Source organism: Orycteropus afer, unplaced genomic scaffold, assembly GCF_000298275.1.
Source record: "Orycteropus afer afer isolate SDZICR_OR568_19922 unplaced genomic scaffold, OryAfe1.0 scaffold00007, whole genome shotgun sequence".
Classification (NCBI taxonomy): Eukaryota; Metazoa; Chordata; class Mammalia; order Tubulidentata; family Orycteropodidae; genus Orycteropus; species Orycteropus afer.
This window is the reverse complement of record NW_006921594.1, coordinates 19,752,628-19,776,602: the sequence shown is the minus strand read 5'-3', so window position 1 is coordinate 19,776,602 and position 23,975 is coordinate 19,752,628. Positions and strand designations below refer to the sequence as shown.

The following is a 23,975-nucleotide window of genomic DNA, read 5'->3' as shown; positions in this document are numbered from 1 at the left end:
GAAAAATACTCATGCAGATATATTTTCCATTGAAACATATGTAATCACTACCTATGTACATCATCATTGGGTTCTTTTAAAAAAATTATCAACTATATCAAAATAATGTTCTGTATTTTCACATTTTTTTCTTCAGAAAATCAGCAGATATTTTAAAATGTTGTTGAAGTTTCCAATTTTACAATACAAAGTGATAAAAAGAAACTGAGAATCACATGACTGATATACTGAAGTATATTACAAATTACCAAACATAGCACATACCTGCATGCATATAAGTAATTTCATTTGAAAAGTAAAAGTGTATTTGTGTCAGAACCACATAAACCAATGTTTTGGGATTTGGCACTATACAAAGCTGGGTTTGATTCCTGCACCTGCCTCTTACTGTGAGAACTACAGGATGCTATTTACCCTCTCTGAGGGGCAGATGAATTAAAGCACATAACATGTTTGGTTGAAGATTTGGCATAGTATTAGCTCCCATCCCCCTTGATCGTACACCATTTTTTCCCTCTAAGCTTTTATTTGCAAGGCTGGCATTCATTCTTTGAACAATTTTTTCTTTCCACAAATTACTACTAGACAAAACTTAAGTCTGAACAGAAATGAAAGAACATTAAAAGTGTACAAAATGGAATGTTTTCTAAAATATTCAAAATTACAGCTCCAATCTTCATTATTTAGAGCTTCAGTATGGAAAATACAAACTTAGCCCAATGTAGGGGCATAAAATTAACCAACCTTACACGTGTTGGTTATGCAACCCTTACATGTATGTTATGGAAAGAAGTATACAAGTTATTTGAAATGCATGTCCCATTTACAGTAACTTGAAATTGTCATCTAATCTGTATGAAGCTTTGATCTTCCAGAAATGGCATGCTTTTAGCATTCTATGTTAACTATGTAAAACTACAACAATACTTGTCCTGAAGAATCAGTTTATTGAAAGCAGCAGTGAAACAACTTAATACCACCTTTCTTTGCTCTTGGTTCTGCTGAACCTTTTTCTCTAATCCCACTATGGTTTTTTTTTTTTTTTTCCCCATGCCTTTTCTACCTTCTCAAGTCTTTCTCTTCTCAGAATTATAATTCCTTCCTTCACAGCCTCTCCACACATACTCAGATCCCATGGTTACTTATTAGTGGCAAAGTATTGAAAGGTTCTGTCTAGAGTCTAGGTATGCAAGCAATAGATCCTTTTATCTGTAAGACTCATCAAAAAATATAATATTTATTTTGTTTTGCTTTCTAATCCCTCCTGCATCACTTCCTAGCATAAAAAAGGAATAGCAATATATTTGATTTCCCCCAGTCTGGACAGTCATAAAGACTCAATAAAGACTCAGTAGTCAAGAATTATGTATGTATGTGTATATATGTATATAGTCTTTTCCTCACCTATGAATAATAGACATGGAAACCTGAGGAGTCCTGGTATTTTATGGATTTGGAATTATCACCCGTCCTGTTGACTTTCAGACTCTGCCACTGTCTTGCTCCCAGTCTCACCCATCTCCCCTCACTAATTCTCTTTCCCTGACTCCCTCCATACTGGATAATTCTAGACATCAGTGATGTTGCCATCATGATTTTCCATTCTTCTGAGTGTCCTTGGTAATTCTTTGAATCTTCTTGAAGTCAGACCCTAAAATATTAGTGTATCCATGACTGCATATGTCTATCACTTTACATGAGTCCATATATATAGATAGGTATATAATGCTTAATCATATTTTTTTATGTTCAGTGGACTTAACCTAGGCTATTCACATTTTAAAATCTCATAAATAATTTATTGCGAAATAGCAGTACAGTTCAACATAGAGTATAATATTACAGGCCAAACTATTCCCACTGTTCCCTGGACATTGAAATGTCTATTTCTCAGGAGGATGCAACATCTCTTATTCATCCTCTTACCATCAGATAAACACAATACCTACTACAGGGGAGGCAGATGAAATGACTGAGATTTTCAGAGAGCACCACAATTTTCCTGTTTCACTGATATAGTGATGCTCATCTTATCATCCCAATTCAGGAACAAGTTAGCTCCTGCAGGGCAGAGACTTTCAAAGCTACAACTATCCATGACACTAGAATATTAATGGAAGTAGAGAGAAAGGTAAATCATATTAGGCCTTCAAGCAAAGCCAAACCTCATACCATGACTTCAAACTATACTTCCAATCTTGTAAGTTCCTGTCTTCTCCCCTATGTCTCCTCCTCCCGTTACCCCTCCCAAACTCACAGTCACATACAGGTGTGTGTGCACTAGACCTATACTCCAGTTAGGCAGACTTTTAACTATTTCTGAACACCTTTGTATCCACAATTAGCTTCTGAAAATACCCTCTTCTTCATCTGGTAAAATATATTCATCCTTCAACAGTCTGCTCAATTGTCACTTCTTTTATGAGGCTTTTCCTGAACTGTCAGACTAAGTGGTCTTTATTTTCCCTTGTGTAATTGCATTGGGCATACATCCATTTCTACCCTTGCTACCTTATGTTAAATTTTTCTGGCTACTTTTAGGGTCATCAAGTCATCTTAGTTTGCCCAAGACTTCCCATGTTTTGAAACAGGAAGTCCTGCTTGCCAGGAAACACCTTTGTCCCAGGCAAATGAGGATGTTTGGTCACCCAACTTGCATGTCGTACTGGAGCATAGACCTCTTTGTGAAAGGGTTGTGTCAGATTCATCTTTTGTTACTGTTTGATGAATGAATGTGTTTTTATGTGAGACTAAAAGGATCTTAGCCATGACTCATTCAATCATGATGAGGTGGTAGGGAGGCAAACACCAGTAGATGAAGACTTATTAATGTTTTCTCTAAACAGAAAAATCCTGAAATAGTATAGTCTTTTAGCTTTCCTCTAGGTAAGCCCTATCTCATACCTGTAGGTTTATAACTCACTACTTTCACTTGATCTAGAAACAAAGGTTAAAGTGCCCTTGACAGGAGCAACCTCCTCCTACATTCAGTAATAACATTTAAAAGAAATGTTTTATGAGAGCAGAAAGGACTGGATATGAAACAACATTTTAAATGCGTGCCTAGTGGCTCTGAAATTTTTGAAATTGAGTCTATGTATCCTGTAGGGCCTAGGGACTTCATGGCAGGATTGACAGTGCACATTATCATTACTGCTAGGAGTAAAATATCAACTTTTCTGTGACATTTAAAAAAAAAAAAAAAATTACTGCCATTGAGTCAATTCCAACTCATAGTGACCCCCATTAGGTTTCTGAGGCAGTAAATCTTTACAGAAGTAGATTGCCCCATCTTCCTTTGACAGAGAAACTGGTGGGTTTGAACCACCAACCTTCTGGTTAGCAGTCAAATGCCCTAGGCACTGCACTACCAGAACTCCTTTGACATTGTTGTTGTTGTTGTCATGTGCCGTCGAGTTGGCCCCGACTCCTAGTGACCCCTCCTTGGGTTTCCGAGGCAGTATCACTACGGAAGTAGGATTGCCCAACCTTCCTTCCGAGGAGTGGCTGGTGGATTTGAACCGCCAGCCTTCTGGTTAGCAGTAAAGTGCTTTAGCCACTATGCTACCAGAGCTCCTTTGACATTAGTGAAGAGTAATGGCTTAGTGATGAATCCCTTTTTGTGTACAATACACATCAAACAGCATTACAGGTCAATGTCTTCCTAGATAATTACTATTACTCCTGGGGGAGAGGAGAGAGATTATTTATATGAAAATGTACCCATATTTTGGGAAGCTCATCCTTGTCGGGGGTAAAGGATAGACTCTTGACTCTTGAGCTGTGAGGATGTCAGTGTTAATATATGGATACTCTTCTCAGTCAGTCATGTTCCTACTTCCCACCTGAACATATATCCCTAAAGTAGGCACCCCTATGTCCAGGAAAAGCAGGAGAAAGGAACACATGAATGACCCAACCTTCCCACTCACATTCACAAAGCAAACTCATATTCCCCTCAGGTACAGTAAGTAATGAATGGTCATTTATAGAAAGAAAATTATCACTTAAGTGTTAGAATTAGGAAGAAATCTTTCAAGAGCTAGGATTCAATTGTTCTATTAAAAAAAAAAAAAAAAACTCTCCAAATAAAATCAGTTTAATTTTTCCATTTATCCTCAGCTTATATTTTAAAATAAAGTGTATTTAAAACATTAGGCTTTAAACTAGCATTTTTAAAATTCAACTTCTCAAAACACAATAAGGTATACATTATACTGTGTACATCCTATTTTATAATTTCTAATGTTTCTATTTTATCTCCCCTACTAGACTATGTGGGAGCTCTGGTAGCATAGTACCTAAGGCACTTGACTGCTAATCAGAAGGCTGGCAGTTCAAACCCACCAGCCACTCCTCGGAAGGAAGATGAGGCAATCTACTTCCATAGGGATACTGTCTCAGAAACCCAAGGAGGGGTCACTAAGAGTCGGGTCCAACTTGACGGCATATAACAACAACAACAACAACTAGACTATGTATCTAATTGATCTTTGTTCCTTATCATGATGCCTAGCAAAGAGCATTTGAGAAACATTTGATGAGTCATGATAGCTAGCACTTACTGAATACGTACAACGAGGCTCTTTTCTAAATGACTTATTCATTTTAACTCATTTGATATGCACAACTCTGTGATGTAAGTATTATTTTTATCCTGACTATAGACATTAAAGAAAAAATCTGAAGTACAGAGAATAAGTGAAGTACAGAGAATAAGCCCAGGGTCAGATGCGTACAATGCAATGGGGCTACGATATGAATGCATACAATGTGACTGCAGTGACCAACTCCTAATTATTTTATTCTACCTTCTGTAAGAGTGGTGGCCCTAGAGGAACCCTTTAGGATTGTTATCCTTTTAGTTTCCAAAGCATGAAGTAATTTTTATTCAATTTTTCCAAACTTGTTAGTAGAGAAAATTTAATGGAGCCTTCCGAAGATATGTATTAAAATCGATAAAATACAGACAGGAATTGTGCATTGTATACTTTTGGCTTACATTGGCCAATGCAGCTGCATCTGTGGTTCAGATGTGAGATGGTAATATACAGACTTTCCTGACCCCCAAGAAGTATGGGAGCTGGAATTGGAGCCAGAGACAGTTTAGGAATTTCCAAGCACCCACTTTTGGATCCCATTCAGGAAGCCCCCAAAGGAGCAAATTTGCAGAGAAGGGATGGTAGATGTACTAAGCTGACACCCTAAACCTTAAGTCAACCTTTCCTCTCCTAATGTTAAGTGACTGCCTCTCTGATGCTCCCACATCTGGTCTCCATTGTAGTGCTTGTCCATATGAGCACATTGCTATTGCACCACAAGTCTGCAGATGCTACTTATCAGCTTCTTACATCCAAGTCTTTAAGCACCAAAGTGGGATGGCTTCTTCCCTTTCACTAGAAAGTCTCGAAAGAGTCCGTTTTGAAAGATCCCCTGTGTCTTTGCCCAAATACAGATTAGTTATTTCACATGAGCTGGTCCTCAGTTTCCCATCAAGTTCTGACTATCACAATATCTTTTTTATGGGAGAGTAAAAATGGAACCTAGTGAGATCTAGCACCTTCTGACCATGCTTGACTTCATGCAGATATTTATTCAACAAATACATAGTGAGCACTGGCTACTGCATGCTTTGAAGTAATAAGAGGAAACCACTTTGCCACTTTAGAAACACTTTACCAGTGGCACTGGAAAAAGGGCACAAGGAGGTGTCTTCTGACCTCTTCTAACTTCATGAGGGAAAGAAAGAGAATCACCATGAGCCTCAACAACCCAAGGCTGATTCCTTTGAGGTAGAGGTCGGACATACTGCCACCCTCCACCCTTTGTACCCGTTCTGAGCTCAACCATCCATGGCACTATTTACCTCTCTGCTGGATTTGATAATTGATTGCAGTGACCATACAGAACTCATAGACAATACTTCATGCAGTTTATTAGGGAAGTAACAGGTTCCAATTCAGGTTTAGGAGCACTCAGGATACAATCCTTCAACCAGGACAGGCTCCCCTAAGCCATGCCCATAGGCGTCCCTCTCTTTGGCTCTCATCTCCTTGGTCCAGACTCTGCTCTCCTCAGGCAAGTGTTACAAAGTTCTTTTAGCTTTGCAGATAGGTGCCTAGAGATAGGTGCCTAGAGAAGCACCCCATTGCACCAACAAACTTCTTGCCCAAAGGCTCACAATTTTCTCATTCCATGGGTTGGGAAACCCACCGCTCTGTCTTGTGCCAATCTCTTGGTTCTGCTGCCTCTGCTGCTGTGGTTTCTCTACCACCATCTCCAGCCACCACAGGGGAGTGTTATAGCTCTCTCTCTCCTGGATCAAGGAAGTTCAGTGCAGGGATCTAGGGTCCAAAGGATGCAGTCCACTCCTGGGTCTCTTTCTTGATGATAGTGTGATCCCCCTTTCCACCTCTGAGATGGCTCATTATCAGCCTGGCAAGATGGCAAAACAGACCAATCCCCACGTTAGGGTTCTATACACCTTATTTGTACAGTCCAAGAAGAGTGCCATGTGCCTTATTTAAATTATTAGCCAGCTATCCAATCCCCTTGGTGGGGCACAAGCACCTCACATTTGCACAGTCACACCCTGTCATCTGGTAGGAGTCACAAAGACCATGGCTAGAAGAGACATGTTAAATACGTCACTGCACCACAGGCACAATGTTTTCTCAAAAGCTGCTCTCTCTCCCCTCTCCCACATTGACCCAAAGATCCTTCTCTAAACTATAAACCATAATTTAGAAGTGGAATGGTGGCCCCATGAGTACAAAAGACATCATTCATGACTGTGCACCAAAAGTGCCCTTCTTTAAAATCCCAGGAGAAGCAAAATGGGGAATGGACAGGCTGGGATGTAGAGGAAGCACTGGTACTAAGGTATCAGAGATGATGGCCTAGATAAGCCCCAGCAAACCCAACTTCTATACACTGATGGGCTCAGATATGTGACTTTCCACATATTCTTCCATTTTCTCCCATAGTAAAGGAGGTGGCGATCAAACAAGACACTGACCTGGGACTAACCTTAGCAGTGTATTATCTAAACAAGTGTAAATATTTCATCTCCTCTGTGTATGTCTGAAACTTCTGATGGTACAAGTACTCTTTCTGGAGCAAAATAACATTTCCTACTACACTCTGTAGCCACAAACAGAAAAAGAAGCTTCCACATATGTTTTATCGGCAAAGAATTCCTTATCTTACTCCTTTTTCATAGTTTCTCAGCTTTTAACTCACAATATTACAAAACCTAGCTGCACATTAGGTTTGTCTGAGAAACTTAAAAAATCTCAATGCTAGTGCCTCACTCTGGGATTCTGATCTAGTTGATCTAGGATAGGGCCTGAGTCATCTGTGTTTTTTAAAAGCTTTTATGGCCAGAATAAAAAAAGTTTTATAGCCAGAATTATAAGATACTACCATGTGTGAACATGTTTTAAGTCTTTATTCCTTGATGAAAGAAGGAGCTTTGGCTTCAGATAAGTAAATAAAAGTGCAAAAAGAGAAGGCAATAGAAGCAATCTTTGATCCTTTTACCATTCCAAAAAGGAAACGTCTCTTATGAGTAATCTTTCCCATCTGTTAACAGAAAGTGTTAGGATATTACTACTTCCTATGACTCTTACTCTCTTAGCACTTAACACCTAAGATATCTTACCAAATATGACAATAGACTAGACACAATTAAAGAGTAAGAACTCTTGGTAGCTTCCCAGGCTCTTGTTCTATTTGGAGGCTAGATGAAATAGTTCATAATCATCTCACAGAGCCTAAACAATGAGGAGGAAGATGGCATTTGTCATTCCCATCCTTTGTTCACATTGTGAGATCTTCAAATCCTTGCTAAAAGGACTTGAAACTATCCATTTTGGAAGCACAAGGAAGACAAGGCTTCTCTATTCAGCCACAATCACATTTCTTTGTGACAGGTCTTTTAGAGCTTGGGAGCATATTTAAGAATTTTAAATGAATGACTTCATTTGTGACAATGGAAATCTTCTCTAGCAATTAGCTGGGGGCACTAAAGCAATATCGAGCTTCTGCTATTTGGGACGAACAAGGCACGCCGGACTAGTTCATTGGAATTTTCCTTCCTGTGAACTCTAGAAACTCAATTGGATGGTGAATGAGATGTTTTCAACATTATATCCATGAAGCAGGTGGCTACATATTCCTTGTCTAAAGAAATAATTACATGCAGGTGGCAAGTTAGAGGAACCTAACTGTACCATAATTTTCTTGATATAAACTTATCCTAGTAATGTGTTCTAAGGATAAATGTCTGCATGCAATGAACAATGACCTAGTAAAATACAAATAAAACATACAGGAAATGAGGAAAGCTGATACTTCAGTACAATCCAAAGTTGTTTCTGGATGGTGTGTTGAAATTATTAACATATACTTGAAAACAAAAGTCTTATAACACACACTCATCGTTTAAGTATTTCACAAAATAATATTTGCCTTTCACTGTGTAGCATTCTGAGTATGTAAATATGAGTAACACATGAACCCTGTCCATAACAAACACACAGTATAGGGAAGGAAATAGACATGGAAATCAGTCATTAAGACACAGCATGATTAGGTTACTGTAGCCCATGGAATTCATGAAAATATTATTTAGGATAGTGTGTACTACATCATGGAAATCTCATTATCCAAGGCCTAGGGAGAAAGTTCTCATAGGTTTTAATAACAGGAATACTACATTCTTCTGAACAACTCTCTTTGTTTGCCTTATAAATATTCTGAACAGTATATTCCTGGTTCGTCCTTCCCTTTGATTCATCTACTTAAAAAATGACAGGCAATTTGCGATCTATATCTAGTAAACAGATAGGACCCTATATTATCAATTTTGTCTCTTGACTTCCCATCTAACTTTGCCCTGGTTTCCTCATTTACTTATATTATTGCAATTCCTTAAAAGTATCTCAATGAGAAATGAAGTCCTAATACATGCCACAACATGGATGAACCTTGAAAACACTATGCTGAATGAAAAAAAGTCACGAAAGAACAAATACTGTATTATCTCACTTCATGAAATAGGCAAATATATAGACACCAAAGCTTATTAGTGACTCCCAGGGGTAAGAGGGTGGGGAGTAGGGTGAGTTTAAGGATCGGAAAGTTTATGTTAATAGTGATAGAAGAATTTGGAAAAGGACAGCGATAATGGTTGCACTACCTGAAGAATGTAATCAATGTCACTGAATTATACATATAAAACATGTTGGATTTACAAATATTCCATTATGTATATTTGTACAACAATTTTTTTTTTTTTTTTTAGTTTTTAGAAACTTTTTATTATGATTTGGACAAAGGTTTACAGAGGAAATCAATCTTCCATCCAACAATCATACATATTTTGTTTCATCCCAACAATGTAACAACTCTCTTCCCACCTCTTCCCTGTGGTTACTTTTTCCCTGTGTTGTCCTTTCCTATACATTCCTGTCTTCTGCTTTTCTCCCAGCACAACTGCTGCCCTTCTGATCTCCCATGGTTGATTTTTCTAAGGAGTAATTGTACACCACATAGTCCTGTCTATTGTTTGGCTGAAGGTTAAGCCTGAAGAGTCACTAGGTGCCATAGTCTCAGGAATTTCAAGTCTCTGTCAGACCAGTAAGGCTGGTCATTTTTATGATTTTGAGTTTTGTTCCACATTTTTCCTCCACTCTATCCAAGACCTCCAATTTTGATCATTTTCAAAGTGGTTGGCAGAGGTAGCTGGGCACCATGTAGTTCTTCTGGTCTTAGGGTTGTGTAGGCTTGGGTTCTCATGGTCCACTAGTCTTGGACTAATTGTTTCCATATATTTTTTTTTTTATCTTTTTCACTCTTTGCTCTGGACAAGGAAAGACCAATGGTTGCATTATGGCTGCTCATTAATATTTAAGATCCCAGTCATTACTCGCCAAAGTAGGATACATAACACTGTTTTAGTGTACTAAGTTATGCCAATTGATCTTGATGTCCCCTATTACCATGATCTTGAGCCCATAGGCTCAACAACTCACTCCCTCAAGATGTTGGTTGTGGCTAAGAAGTTATCATAATTTTGCCCCCTGTTCACTCTATTATATACATGGACATTTTTATAGCACATACAAATACATAAATAGAAATGATATCTGCCAACCGTGGTCATAAGTATATTCATGTTTGCCTACCCATACTCGATCATCATGCCTCTGTACTTATCTATCCATCCATAGATTAATATTTGTTATTACTAATAATGCAGTATTGTGTGTGTAATAATATTTACCTTCATTGTCTGTACCTTCTCTGCACTCTCCAGGTTTTCCTTTTCCTTAGTGATATTGTACTGGTCAACTGCTTTTGGTACATTGTCTTTCCCTTTACCCAAATCAATACATGAAGTTTAGTCTTTTTTTTTTTTTTTTTTAAATTCCCTTAATCTTTATCTAGAAATGTTTATCTAGAAATGTCCTAATTTTTCCATTGTATATGTGGGATAATTTTGCTGGATATATAATTCTTGGTTGGCAATTTTTTCCTTCAAGGTTTTATATATATCATCCCATTGCCTTGTGCCTACATGGTTTTGGCTGAGAAATCAGAGTTTATTGGTTGCCTTTTGTAGATAACTTTTCATTTTTCCCTTAACTGCTTTCGGGATTCTTTCTGTCTTTGGTTTTGGAAAATGATTATGAGATGTCTTGGTGCTTTTCTTTTGGGCTCCTGTTTGGGGTTCATTGAACCTCTTGAATGCATATCTTCTTGTCTTTCATGGTATTAAGGAAGTTTTCTTCCAACAAATCTACAATTTTCTCTGTAATTTTTTCTTTTTTGGTCTCTTCTTGTTCTGGAATTACAGTCACATGTAAATTATTCCTCTTGATGGTTCACACATAATTCTTAGGCTTTCTTCATTCTTTTTTCTGATCCACTACCAGCTTAGTATTAAGAGATTTGTCTTCAATTTCAATAATTCTCTCTTCCATTGATTCAATATTATTTCTTTGCCCTTCCAAAATATTATCTATTTCTGGAACTTTAATATTAATCTTATGAATTTCTATTTGCTGTTTTTGTATGGTTTCTGATTTTCCATTTATTTTGTTTTTGTATTATTTTCCTGAATTCTTCTAGAGTTTTGTCTGTGTGTTCTTTGATTTTGTCGCACTTTCTGTGATCGCTCTCTCAACCCATTTAAGGGACCTAAATATAATTCTCTTGAATTCCTTATCAGGTAGTTCCAATACCATTTCTTCCTTAGAAATGATTTCAAGCTCTGTATTTTGATCACTTGTTTGAGCTATATTGTCTTCTTTCTTTGTGTCAACTGAGGTAGTCTGTTTTTTCTGAGACATTGTGGTAGTGTTGTATTTGTATTTAATTGATAATTGTATGTTGGTGTGTTTTGCCCAGGTTTTTAGCTTTATTTTGTTTTGATAAAACAAAGTGTCTAAGTAAGCAGGGTGAGTGTGCTACACCACTTGCTAGTTTGGCAGCACTCAGGTAGAGGATGGTGTTGTGTATGTTCTCTGTTGTGTAGGGCAGTTGCAGGTGGGCTGGGCTGATTTTGGTTGTCATCTATTGTTGATTAAATGGTGCAGAAGTAATTGGTGGCACTTGCCCAGTGGATGGGGTGGCAGGAGGCGCAGGTGTGGCTGGGTAACATGGACAGAGTTGCTGCTGCCTGATGGTGGAGCCTTGGAGGCTGTAAAGTCCCAAGTCTGTGGGTAGATCTGGGGGATTCTCCTCACTTTTGTGGTTGCAGGGGCTGGCAAACCCAAATCAATGGGTTAGAAGACCAGCTGTTGTCTCAAGTCCAGGGGTGAGATGATGATGAACCTAACGCAGAACCAGAGCCTATACAACAATTTTTAGAAAGGGCTCCTCATATCCTCTTTATGATAAGGCAGGATATCAAAAAATAAAGAAATCTGCTGACAGAGGTCTATTTGAGGTTTTATGAGAGCAAAGGGGAGGGACTATAATGCATGCTGGGAACATAAGGAGAGGGAAGAAATTAGCTGGACAGATGAGAAAAGCATTACAGTAGCACTATAGGAGCTCTGGTAGCATAGTGGCTAAGACACTTGCCTGCTAACCAGACGGCTGGCGGTTCAAACCCACCAGCCACTCCTCGGAAGGAAGGTTGGGCAGTCCTACTTCCGTAGTGATACTGCCTCGGAAACCCAAGGAGGGGTCGCTATGAGTCGGGTTTGACTCGACGGCACATAACAACAACAACATAATAGTTACAAAGAATAAATGCATAGTATAATTGCTAGGTTCTTCCAATATATCAGTGTACAAGCAACTCCATGAAGTAGATATTAATGAAGATATTGATAATTAAAGAGTTTAGTAATTTGCCCAAGATGCCACCTCAAACCCAAGCAATCTTGCTCTAAGGACCCTGCCATTGATTTACATAATCTCACATGCAGAGATAAGAGTTGTGATGTGGCATTGCCTGTTACAGCAGCTCCATGTATGTCTGAAGCAGAGTGTATGTCATGACATAGTCACAGATAATGCTACAGGGACAAGTAAGAGCAAAGTTAAGAGTAATATTTCTTTAGGCAACAGCATGATCTCAAAGGATTTTCACAAGGGAATTACATGAAAATGGAGGAAAGAGGAGAGAGGCTTCAAACTTAAGTACTTCCAAAATAACAGTCACTGTCAGAGTTTATGGAGTAAGGAAAACTTGAAAGTTAACAAGCCATAGTTCCCTACACACTATAGCTCATGGCAACTTCTTTGGTGCACAAGAACATTACTGTAGCATATTATAGGCATACCTCGGAGATATGGTAGGTTCAGTTCCAGACCACCACAATAAAGCAAATATTGCAATAAAGCAGGACACATGAGTTTTTTGGTTTCCCCAGTGCACATAAAAGCTATGTTTACACGATACGTAATCTATTAACTATGCAATGTTGTTGTTGTTGTTAGGTGTCATCAAAACCAAAAAACAAACTCACTGCAGTGGAGTCTATTGTAACTCATCGCAACCCTTCCTTGGGTTTCTGAGGTGGTATCTCTATAGAAGTAGATTGCCCAACCTTCCTCCTGAGGAGTGGCTGATGGGTTTGAACCCCCAGCCTTCTGGTTAGCAGTCAAATGCCTTAGGCACTTTGCCATCAGAGCTGTTCCAATTCATAGCGACCCTATGTACAACAAATGAAACATTCCCCAGTCTGTTGCCATCCTCACAATCTTTCCTGTGCTTGACCTCATTGTTGTATCCACTATGTCAATCCATCGTGTTAAGGGTCTTCCTCTTTTTCAGTGACCCTCCACTTTACCAAGCATAATATTTTTCTCCAGGTAATGGTCCCTTCTGACAACATGACCAAATTAGGTGACAGGAAGTCTAGTCATTCTCACTTCTAAGGAGCATTCCAGCTGCACATCTTCCAGGACAGATTCGTTCATTTTTCTGGTATTTTCAGTATTCTCACCAATGCCACAATTCAAAGGCATCAACTCTTCTTCAGTCTTCCTTATTCATTGTCCAGCATTCATATGTATATATATGAGGCTACTAAAAATACCATGGCTTGGGTTAGGTGCACCTTAGTCTTCAAAGTGACATCTTTGCTGCTTAGCACTTCAAAGAGGTCTTTTGCAGCAGATTTACCCAGGGCAATATGATGTCTGATTTCTTGAGCTGCTTCCATGGGTGTTGAATGTGGATCCAAGTAAAATGAAACCCCTGACAACTTCAATCTCCTCTCCATTTAGCATGATGTTGTATATTAGTCCAGTTGTGAGTATTTGGTTTTCTGTTGTTGAGGTATAAACCATCCTGAAGAGTGCAGTCTCTGATCATCACCAGTAAGTGCTTCAACTCATCTTTACTTTCAGCAAAGTTCTGTCATCTGCAGATCACAGGTTGTTAATGAGTCTTCCTCCAATCCTGATGTTCTTCTTCATATAGTCCAGCCTCTCAAATTATTTGCTCAGCATACAGATTGGATAAGTATGGTGAAAGCATAGTACCCTGATGCACACTCTTTCTGATTTTAAACCCTGCAGTATCCCCTTCTTCTGTTCGAAGGACAGCCTCTCACTCTACATACAGGTTCCTCAGGAATACAGTGTAGTGTTCTGGAATTCCCATTCTTCACAATGTTATCCATAATTTGCTGTGATCCACACAATCAGATGTCTTTGCATAGTCAATAAAACACAAGTAAACATCTTTCTGGTATTTGCTTTCAGCCAAGATCCATCAGACATCAGCAATGATATCCCTTATTTCACATCCTCTTCTGAATCCATCTCAAATTTCTGGTAGTTCCCTGTCAATATTACTGTTGCAACCATTTTTTAATTATTTTTAGCAAAATTTTACTTGCGTGTGATATTAATGATACTGTTTGATAATTTCCACATTCTATTGGATCACCTTTTTTTTGGAATGGGCACAGATACTGACCTCTTCCAGTCATTTGAAGTCCTTGGAATGAATCAGTGAGCACCTGCAGCATGGCATCCACTTGCTGAAACATCTCAATGGGTATTCCATGAGTATTCTGTCACTTTCTGGAGGCTTTGTTTTTTGTTGTTGTTGTTTTGTTTTGTTGTTGTTGTTGTTGTTGCCAGTTCCTTTAGTGCAGCTTAGAATTCTGCCTTCAATACCATTGGTTCTTGACCATATGCTACCTTTTGAAATAGTTGAATGTTGACCCACTCTTTTTGGTACAGTGACCCTCTATATTCCTTCCATCTTCTTTTGATGTATCCTGCCTCATTCAATATTTTACTCATAGAATCCTTTAATAGTGCAATTCAGTGTTTGAGGTTTTTCTTCAGTTCTTCCAGCTTACGAAATGCTGAGCATGTTCTTCCCTTTTGGTTTTCCAACTCCAAGTCTTTGCACATTTCATTATAATACTTTGCTTTGTCTTCTTGAGCCACACTTTGAACTCTTCTGATCAGCCCTTTTCTTTCATCACTTCTTCCATTTGCTTTAGTTACTCTCCATTCAAGAGAAAGTCTCAGAGTCTCTTCTGACATCCATTTTGGTCTTTAATTCCTTTTCCTTTCTTGTCTTTCTAATGACCTTTTGTTTCTTTGTATATGATATTCTTGATGTTTTCCTACAATTCGTCTGGTCTTTGGTCATTGGTGTTCAGTGCAACAAATCTATTCTTTAGATGGTCTGTAAATTTAGGTGGAATATAACCAAGGTCATATTTTGGCTCCTGTGGACTTGTTTTAATTTTCTTCAGCTGCATCTTGAACTTGCATATGAGCAATTGATAGTCTGTTCCACAGTCAGTTCCTGCCCTTGTTTTGACTGATGTATTGAACTTCTCCATTGTCTTTTTCCATAGATGTAGTCAATTGGTATCAGTGTCATTTTTCCAACAGCATGAGCTTACTTCATGTCTCTATATCCTATTTTGGTAATTCTCAGAAAATTTCAAACATTTTCATAATGCTATTGCACACTTTGGGAGCTCTGGTAGCATAGTGGCTAAGACACTTGCCTGCTAACCAGATGGCTGGCGGTTCAAACCCACCAACCACTCCTCGGAAGGAAGGTTGGGCAATCCTACTTCCGTAGTGATAACTGCCTTGGAAACCCAAGGAGGGGTCGCTATGAGTCGGGGCCGACTCGACGGCACATAACAATAACAACAACAACATTGCACACTTTATGAAAAAGTTCGAAGTATTGTAAGAATTACCAAAATGTGACATGGAGATACAAAGTAAGCCCATGCTGTTGCAAAAATGACATCAATAAACTTGCTTATTGCAAGGTTGCCACAAACCTTCCTTTTGCAATAAATAAATAAATAATGCAATATCTGAGAAGTACAGTAAAGCAAAGCACAATAAAACAAGGTATGCCTATACTTCCAGTGGAAAATATTTTACATGAAACAGATTTTTCTTGAACCCCATCCAGGTGAGTTTTACTACCCAAGAACATTGTTACAAGTATCCCCCTTCTTAGTCAGTACCAGAGGCTACAGCCTTCACATACTTTCCTTGGGCTTGTAATATAATGATGATAGTGTTCACAATGATGATGGTGGTGGATTGTGGTAACAGCTGCAACTAGTTATTGAGCATATCTATATTGGAAACCTTGTGCTAATATTCATTATTTCATTTAATCCTCAGAACAACCACAGGAAGAAGGCAATATTATATCCATATGACAGATAAAGTTACTGTGGCTTAGGTGATAACTTGCCCAGGGTCACCCAAGTATAACTACACCCACTGCCATCAAGTCAAATTCTGACTCATAGTGGTCCTATTGGACAAAGTAGAACTGCCCATTGGGTTTCCAAGGTTGTAAATCTTTTCAGAAACAGACCGCTGCATCTTTTTCCTACAGAGTATCTGGTGGGTTTGAATTGGCAAACTTTCAGTTAGTGGCTGAGCATTTAACCACTGCACCACCAGGGTTCCTTGTCCAAGGTCACACAGCTCATCAAATGGTAGAGCAGGAATTTGAATCCAGAACTAATTGACTATAGATCCTGTGCGGGCAGGCAGCAATGCTACTTCACCTCCTATAAGGGAACTCTTAAAAATGGTAGTCATTGCATCATGTTTCTGTCCTGTCAGGAATTATATGATTTATAAAAATAGAAAATTAGCTGTTGATATTTTGCTTCCTTTTCTTTCTAATGTGTGTACTTTTACAAAACATAATGAATGGTTTGCTGGGGTGTGTATGTGTGTGCTTATGCTTGCACATTAAATACGTGTGTACTTGACAAATTAAAAATAGGTTGAAAACAGAAGGGCTACAGATAAGAGATACATTTTAGAGATAGGTTCAAGTCTAAGCTTTTGTACTTATGAGGTATATGATTTAGGACAAGTCATTTCAATTTTTCTTTGTGATAATCTCATCATCCTTAAAATGGGGATAATTGGAATTCAAGACTGAATTGTTATGAGGATTAATTAGGAAAATTATGTCTAGTTGTAGCACATAGTTAAGTTTTTGGTAATTGTTAATTCATCTTCCACCCCTCTGTCCTCTTCGTGCTTTCATACCATAGTTGTATTTCTGTTTGTAGATTGAACAAAGATCAAGGTATACATCAGCCTTCTTTGGGGGTATTTATGTCCTAGAGAAAGATCAACATCGAGGCTGCAGCCAAACAGAGTTATTGGTCTCTACCCTCCATATTAAAAGAATGCTTAGATTCAAGCAGGAACTCTGGTAGCATAGTGGCTAAAGCACTTGACTGCTAACCAGAAGGCTGGTGGTTCAAACCCACCAGCCACTCCTCAGAAGGAAGGTTGGGCAATCCTACTTCTGTAGTGATACTGCCTCGGAAACCCAAGGAGGAGTCGCTATGAGTCAGGGCCGACTGACGGCACATAACAACAACAACTAGATTCAAGCAGGATGTTGTACAAGAGCTAATAGTTTTCTTATCCTCCAAGCCCTCAGTTTAGCTTATTGCCTTCAACCACTTGGTGTCTGATATCTCCAAGTCTACTATATTACTATTTAGAATATGAATACTCTACTTTCAGTTGGCTTCAGCATCAATAGCCCTACATAGGCATTCTATAATTTCCTAAATATTTTCATGAATCTTTCTTCCTGGATCCTGGTCCTTCCAGCTCTGTCCAATTCAAAAAGTGTGTGTGTACTCTTACTGCTTTGCTATTTCAGTGAATTTACCTTACTGGTAGGTAAGTCCCTGTTTGATACAGGGACTTTGCAAAGCATAGATGATACTCTTTCCTTCAACACCATTCAGTATAAATTTCATTTGTCCACCATTTTATCTTAAGGCATTAAATTCATCTCAAACTAACAAAGCCACCAAAACCCAAGTGTGCATTCTATTTCTTATGGCTGAATCAAACATAATTCAAACACAATAACATATGACAGAGCCGCTGAGAACTCCACTCTGGTCACAGAAACATGTTGTACCAAGCCCCTCCTCAGCAGAGACCTGGCCCACGCTGGGAGAGCAACGTGACTGTAATCACGTAAGGTGTCTGTTAATGGCCAGCTCTCTGTCGAGCCATACCTATGTTCTCTTACATGACTTTGTCCCACTGTTATCCTAATTTGAAATTTTATTTTTTAGCCACATAAATAGAAGAACGCAGTTTGAAAACCCTGTCCTGGAAGCAAAAAGGAAGCTACATCAGCAGAACATGCCCCACACAGAACTTGGAACAAAGCCGCTGCAGGCCCCAGGTTTCCGAGGTACGGTACCAAGTCCGCATGTGATGGCTCCAAGGGAGTAACTGTCTTCTCAAACTGCCTGCTCTTCTGAAGTGCCTTTAGCTTGGACCATTTCAAATAACTGATTTGCTTTCCCCACTCCCCTCTATTAGCTTTAGCTGGGTATTTTCTCTGTTTCTAAACTAATACATTTAGCAACCAAGGATTAAGTTAAAGCCTCAAGCAATACGTTATAAGAATTTACAGCACGTTGTCAGGTGGAGATTAATGGGTTTTGACAGTGGTACAGTAAACTGCAGAGATTCATAGAGACTCATGTTTGTTCTCAAAAGACCAAGCACAAGAGTGAGGCTTGTTCTCCTTTGTGACAGTAGACAGCTCCTCATCGACATTACCTAGGCACAAGTCCGCCCGCCTCCGCGTGGCCCCGGAGAGGTCGCGCAGCGTGGATGACTTGTCTTACTATCGGCGCGACCACGCGGGGAGGCCCTGGCCATGCCGGGAGGCCCTGGCCATTGGGTATGTCCCAGGGTTGTTTGCTGAACTGCCTACACCTTTGAGCCACGTAGTGGGATGAATTGCTGCACAAAGTTTTCACCTCGCTGTGATCTCTCCTAAGTACAAACAGGACAAAGGCCTTTGGAGACTTGCCTGCTGTAGATTTTCACACCATTCACTATGGCACAATTAAGATGAATGTAAAGGTCTGATAGTGAACTTCTCTCTGATTGCAAAAGTTATTTTTGTAGAGGAAGAGTAGGTGAAAAGATTATATGCCTTTTTTATTTCTATTTTAAAGAAGCTCTCTCTTTTTAACAAAGATGTCTGGAAATATAAACAGATGAAGTAAAACTCCAATATGATGACTTGTTTTGTAGTTTGGCTATTACACATGTCAAAACATATATCTAAAAATATCACAATAACAATAAAAGATCATGTAAAATATATGATTTTTAAAGTATTTAGTGTGCTTATAAACATATTTATTACAGACCATAGCCAGAAAATCATATGTGTAACAAATTATTGGCAAACTATAGGAGTGGGTTCAACTTCCATTTAGATTATTTCAGTAGATGCTTTAAATGTGTCAGCATATTGTTACAAAATGCTTTACCTTTACATTCATAGTTACGTTCTAGAAATAGAAGGCTTCCTTTTTGTTCACATTTCCGCATACTAAACAGTATCGGGTCAGCCAAAATTGATTTATCTATTTATCCTTATAGTACGTCACACTGCGGCAGTGAAAGCAAAAATAACTCAGTCCCAATCCAGGACTATGATCTGGACATGTCAACATGTGGTGATATTCCACTACATCCATTTTCTTGTATCTGTTTCCCCCTCTCTGCACATGTTTGAATGTTGTGCTTCTATTATTTTTAAAATAATGAAGGTCCATTTCAGTTTTCGGAACTACTGACACATACCTTCTACTGGACTTTCCCACCAAGAGGAACATATCCAGATGTGTCTCGAAGATTTGGGCTCCTTGCCCTCTTTATCTGAAGGTCCTGAGTACCTATTCATACAGCTCTTTCTAAGTACTCACCACAACCAATCCATTGCCATCAAGTCAATTCTGACCATAGCAACCCTATAGGACAGTGCAGAACTGCCCGATAGGGTTTTTAAGGCTATAATCTTTATAGGAGCAGACTGCTCCATCTTTTTCCCTTGTGAGTTTGAACCACTGACCTTCTGTTAGCAGCTGACCACTTACCCACCGCACCACCAGTCTCCTCTTTTTAAGTACAGGAAGGATTAATTTATTAAACAGAAACAGTGACTTGACCGAAGTCTCTATTTAAAATAAGCTGCTTTTTCACCTTTCCCTGGAAGGTGAATCTTGGGATGCTCTGCGTTTATGGAAAGCACTAATATTTCTCGCTCCTGTCGCAGTCACCGCCTGCTTTCATGTACCATGTAAGACACAGACACACACACACACACACACACACGTTTACTCCTGGAATTACTGCTTGGTGGCTGGCTTTTTCATGTGAGAACGTGCCTTAAATGTGCTTTTTCTTTTTTAACTTGTATTGGCCAATGTAGAAAAACCGCTCTTCACCCGGGATGCATCCCAGTTGAAGGGAACATTCCTGAGCACCACCCTAAAAAAGAGCACCATGGGCTTTGGATTTACCATCATTGGTGGAGATGAGCCTGACGAGTTTCTGCAGGTGAAAAGTGTGATTCCGGACGGACCCGCAGCACAGGACGCAAAAATGGAAACAGGTAAGTTCCCTGATGCTTTCGAAAAATGCTCTGGCTTTTATTCTTGTTTTTCCTTTAAGGTAAAAATGAGGGTTTCTTTTTGTGTTTTTATTTTGAAGGTCAAAGGTCATTTCACCTTAGGAAAACCAAAACTTATTCTCCCCCTAAGCTTGGAGTATCAGGTTAAATTAATTTAGAAGCAACTCTCATTATCATTTTGTCTCATTTTTCACACTGTCTTCTGTTTGCTGGATTCAATGGACTCTTGAAACTGACATTTTTCTAATTTATTTCTAGGATTCTTTCTCATGGATGTGATTAACATTTCACTTTTTTTTGGTAACTTATATTAAAACATTCATATTTTAAAATCTTTATTAATCTTGTAATATTCTCATGCTAAATAGTTCTGGTTCAATTATTTAAATATGCACACCCTTCTCATAGAGAAAATTTGAAATGGCATTAGTCTTTGAATGTGCCCATACAATGTTTTATTATATGGACTTTTTCCATAACCCTTACAAATTAATTTTCATGTGTGATTAGCTGGATGTCTATCCAAATTATAATTGAAGTTCATTTCACATGAAAACATAGACTCAAATGGTTAAAGGCAGGGAGATATAAAATATGAAGAAAGGTGAACAGAGGTAGCAGAAAAAGTAATTAACTACATCTGATTTACAGTCAGATTTTAAATTCTCCAAACTTGCCCATGATTATGGATACATTCTATAACTTATGAGCATTAGTTTCCTTTTCTAAAAAAAAAAGATAAAAAAATTAAATTTGATCTTATGTATTTTAAATTCTGATTCAAGAATCTTGTAGTGTTGATTTTTGAAATGCCTTAGAAAATTATAACTGTTATATATATATATAATCACCATTTTCAAAACACTAATTTAAATTTAATATATATGACTTCAACTTTTTTAAATCAATCTTTGCAAATATACAAAATAGTAAACAACTTTTGCTGGAAATTATGCCATTTTTATGACCAATATGTCTGTGACTCATTCCTCCAAGGATTTTAAAAATGGTTTGTGAAGAAACAACATAAATTTGCTGCTGTCTTCATTTTACATTTTTAACTTTAAAAGTCAGCTTTAATATAATGCTATATTAGGAGCTCTGGTGGTATAGTGCCTAAGGCATTTGACTGCTAACCAGAAGGCTGATGGTTCAAACCCACCAACCACTCCTCCTCAGGAAGGTTGGGCAGTCTACTTCAGTAGTGATGCCACCTCAGAAAGCTAAGGATGGGTCACTATGAATCAGATCTGACTCGATGGCAGTGAGTTTGGTTTGGTTTGGTTTGGTGCTATATTACCATTAATTAAAGTATTCCTGTATAAATCACTTTTTTTCCAGGTTTCTTAATGAATATATTTGTTGTTATCATTCACTATTAAGTAACATTATATATGAATTGAGATAAAATTGTAAAACTAACCAAATTTTTCAAACATTAGTTTTTATAAAAATCATGTGTGCATAGTATTTTGCACAAGTTAGAGAATGTCCAACTCCCATATTCATACAGTGATATTTTACTAAGCATCCAAACATTCATGTGGCCCAAAAATTACAAACATCACTGACTAAATAAAGAAACCATCCTCATCACTACAATTAGGATAAGAGGAAATTATGGAATTACATCATTGTAGAGGACGGGAAGGATCCCCACAACTTTTGAATCACAGTGAAATATTTGATAAATCCATTTCTTTTCATAACAAAGGACCTAGTTCTTATTATTTCTCTGATTCAACTTACTATGCCATGTTTCAAAACTAGGAGAGGCTTCTCAGAGGAAACTTAAATAAATAAAAATATTGCACAGCAAAACTTTTTCCCTTCTTATTTATTTTACAAGTTCACCACACCCACACAGTCTAACTTCTTCAACAACAAAATCAAAGCCTTTACTTAGAATTCAGCAGATTTTCTTCATTCAGGATAATCACACAACAGGTCCTAATATAGAAAGAAGAATCTAAGATTTAATTCTATTCACTGTCACCTATTTATTCATTCAACAAACACTTATTGAGCACCTATTTTTCACAGCCATTACATATAAAGGTGGATAGGATATGGTCCCATTCTAAAAGTGTGTGCATCTAGAAGGGCTCTCAGACATATAAGCAAGTAATTGTGATACAATGTGATGAGTTTATGATAAACATGATGCTGATACAAAATCAGGAGAGTTGGAGGAGTGAGCAACAAAATTTTCCAAAAGTGTATTGCTAACTATATAATTATATTAGGCTTTTATATGGTTGATCATTTCTGTCTTTGTAAAAGAGTTCCATAAAACATTGAAATCTTATGCTCATTAAATACTCAAAAATTATAGAAACATTGAATTGTGAGATAATTTAAAATAAAACAGAAACACAATTATGTGACATTCCACAAGTTTTAATAGAGAGAATTGTTCTTTGATTCAGTTCAACAAATACTTACTTAGTCAATGTCCATATGTGCCAGGTATTCTGGCAGTTACTGGAAACACAAAAATGAAGAAACAACTGTTTATGTCTTGGAGAAGTTTACAGTATAGAAATAGTGAATGTTATGTTACTAAATAATTATATCAATGTAATAATAAAAATACATACTAAGTGCAACAGTAGTATAGAGAAAAAGGAGATTGATTCTGTTGTGAGTTGCTCAGGGCATACCTCATAGAGACAGTAGTATCTGACAGTTTTGAATGATGAATAAGAATTTGCTAAGTAGACAAGGAAAATTATAGAGAGAAGAAACAATATATACTAAGGCACTGTGGTGAGAAATACCTAGAATAAGGTTTCTATATCACCATGATGTGCATCAATATTTCACCTTGAGTATGTGTTCTTGATAAGGTGTCAAGGGAAATCATGATCATGATAACTGGTAAAGATTAACTATTCAGACTTGTAGAAAACATGAAAGAACAGTACATAGGGCATATATTCTCTAATAAAAAGCATATATCATAAATGCATGCATACTTGTATATAAAACCTTTCTTGTGTAAATGTGCAATATTCTACCAATTAGTCATAAGGGAAGGAGCTCTGATGATGTAATGGTTAAGACATTTGGCTGCTAAGTGGAAGGTTGGTGGCTTGAACTACTAGCCGCTCCACAGAAGAAAGATTGGGCAGTCTGCTTCCATAAAGATTTGCAGCCTTGGAAACCCAATGAGGGTCGCTATGAGTCAGAATTGCCTTGATGTTAGTAAGTTTGGTTTTGATGTGAGTCATAAGGGTTTCCTCTATAGCTGTTTTGTTTACTTGTATATTCCCAGAATCTAAGACAGTACCTGATAAATAGCATGTGCACAATAATTACTTGTTGTCTGGCTGGCTGGGTAGAAAGATGGATGGATGGATGGATGAATAGAGGAATGGGTGGATAATCTTAAAAAATAAACAAGTGAAATTTGAATTGGCTGTATTCCATGTGGCATAGTGCCTAAGGCATTTGACTGCTAACCAGAAGGCTGGCAGTTCAAACCCACCAGCCATTTCTCGGAAGGAAGATT

The 23,975-nt window shown here is 38.0% G+C and overlaps 1 protein-coding gene across 1 annotated transcript in view; it reads left to right on the top strand.

Moving 5' to 3' along the window:
• Positions 1-23,975, top strand: part of MAGI2 (membrane associated guanylate kinase, WW and PDZ domain containing 2) — a 1,828,989-nt gene that overhangs the window by 1,416,744 nt on the left and 388,270 nt on the right. The window contains exons 8-9 of the mRNA XM_007945217.1: positions 18,096-18,217; positions 20,261-20,443. Coding sequence (XP_007943408.1) covers positions 18,096-18,217; positions 20,261-20,443 — 305 coding nt within the window. The remainder of the gene's footprint in view (positions 1-18,095; positions 18,218-20,260; positions 20,444-23,975) is intronic.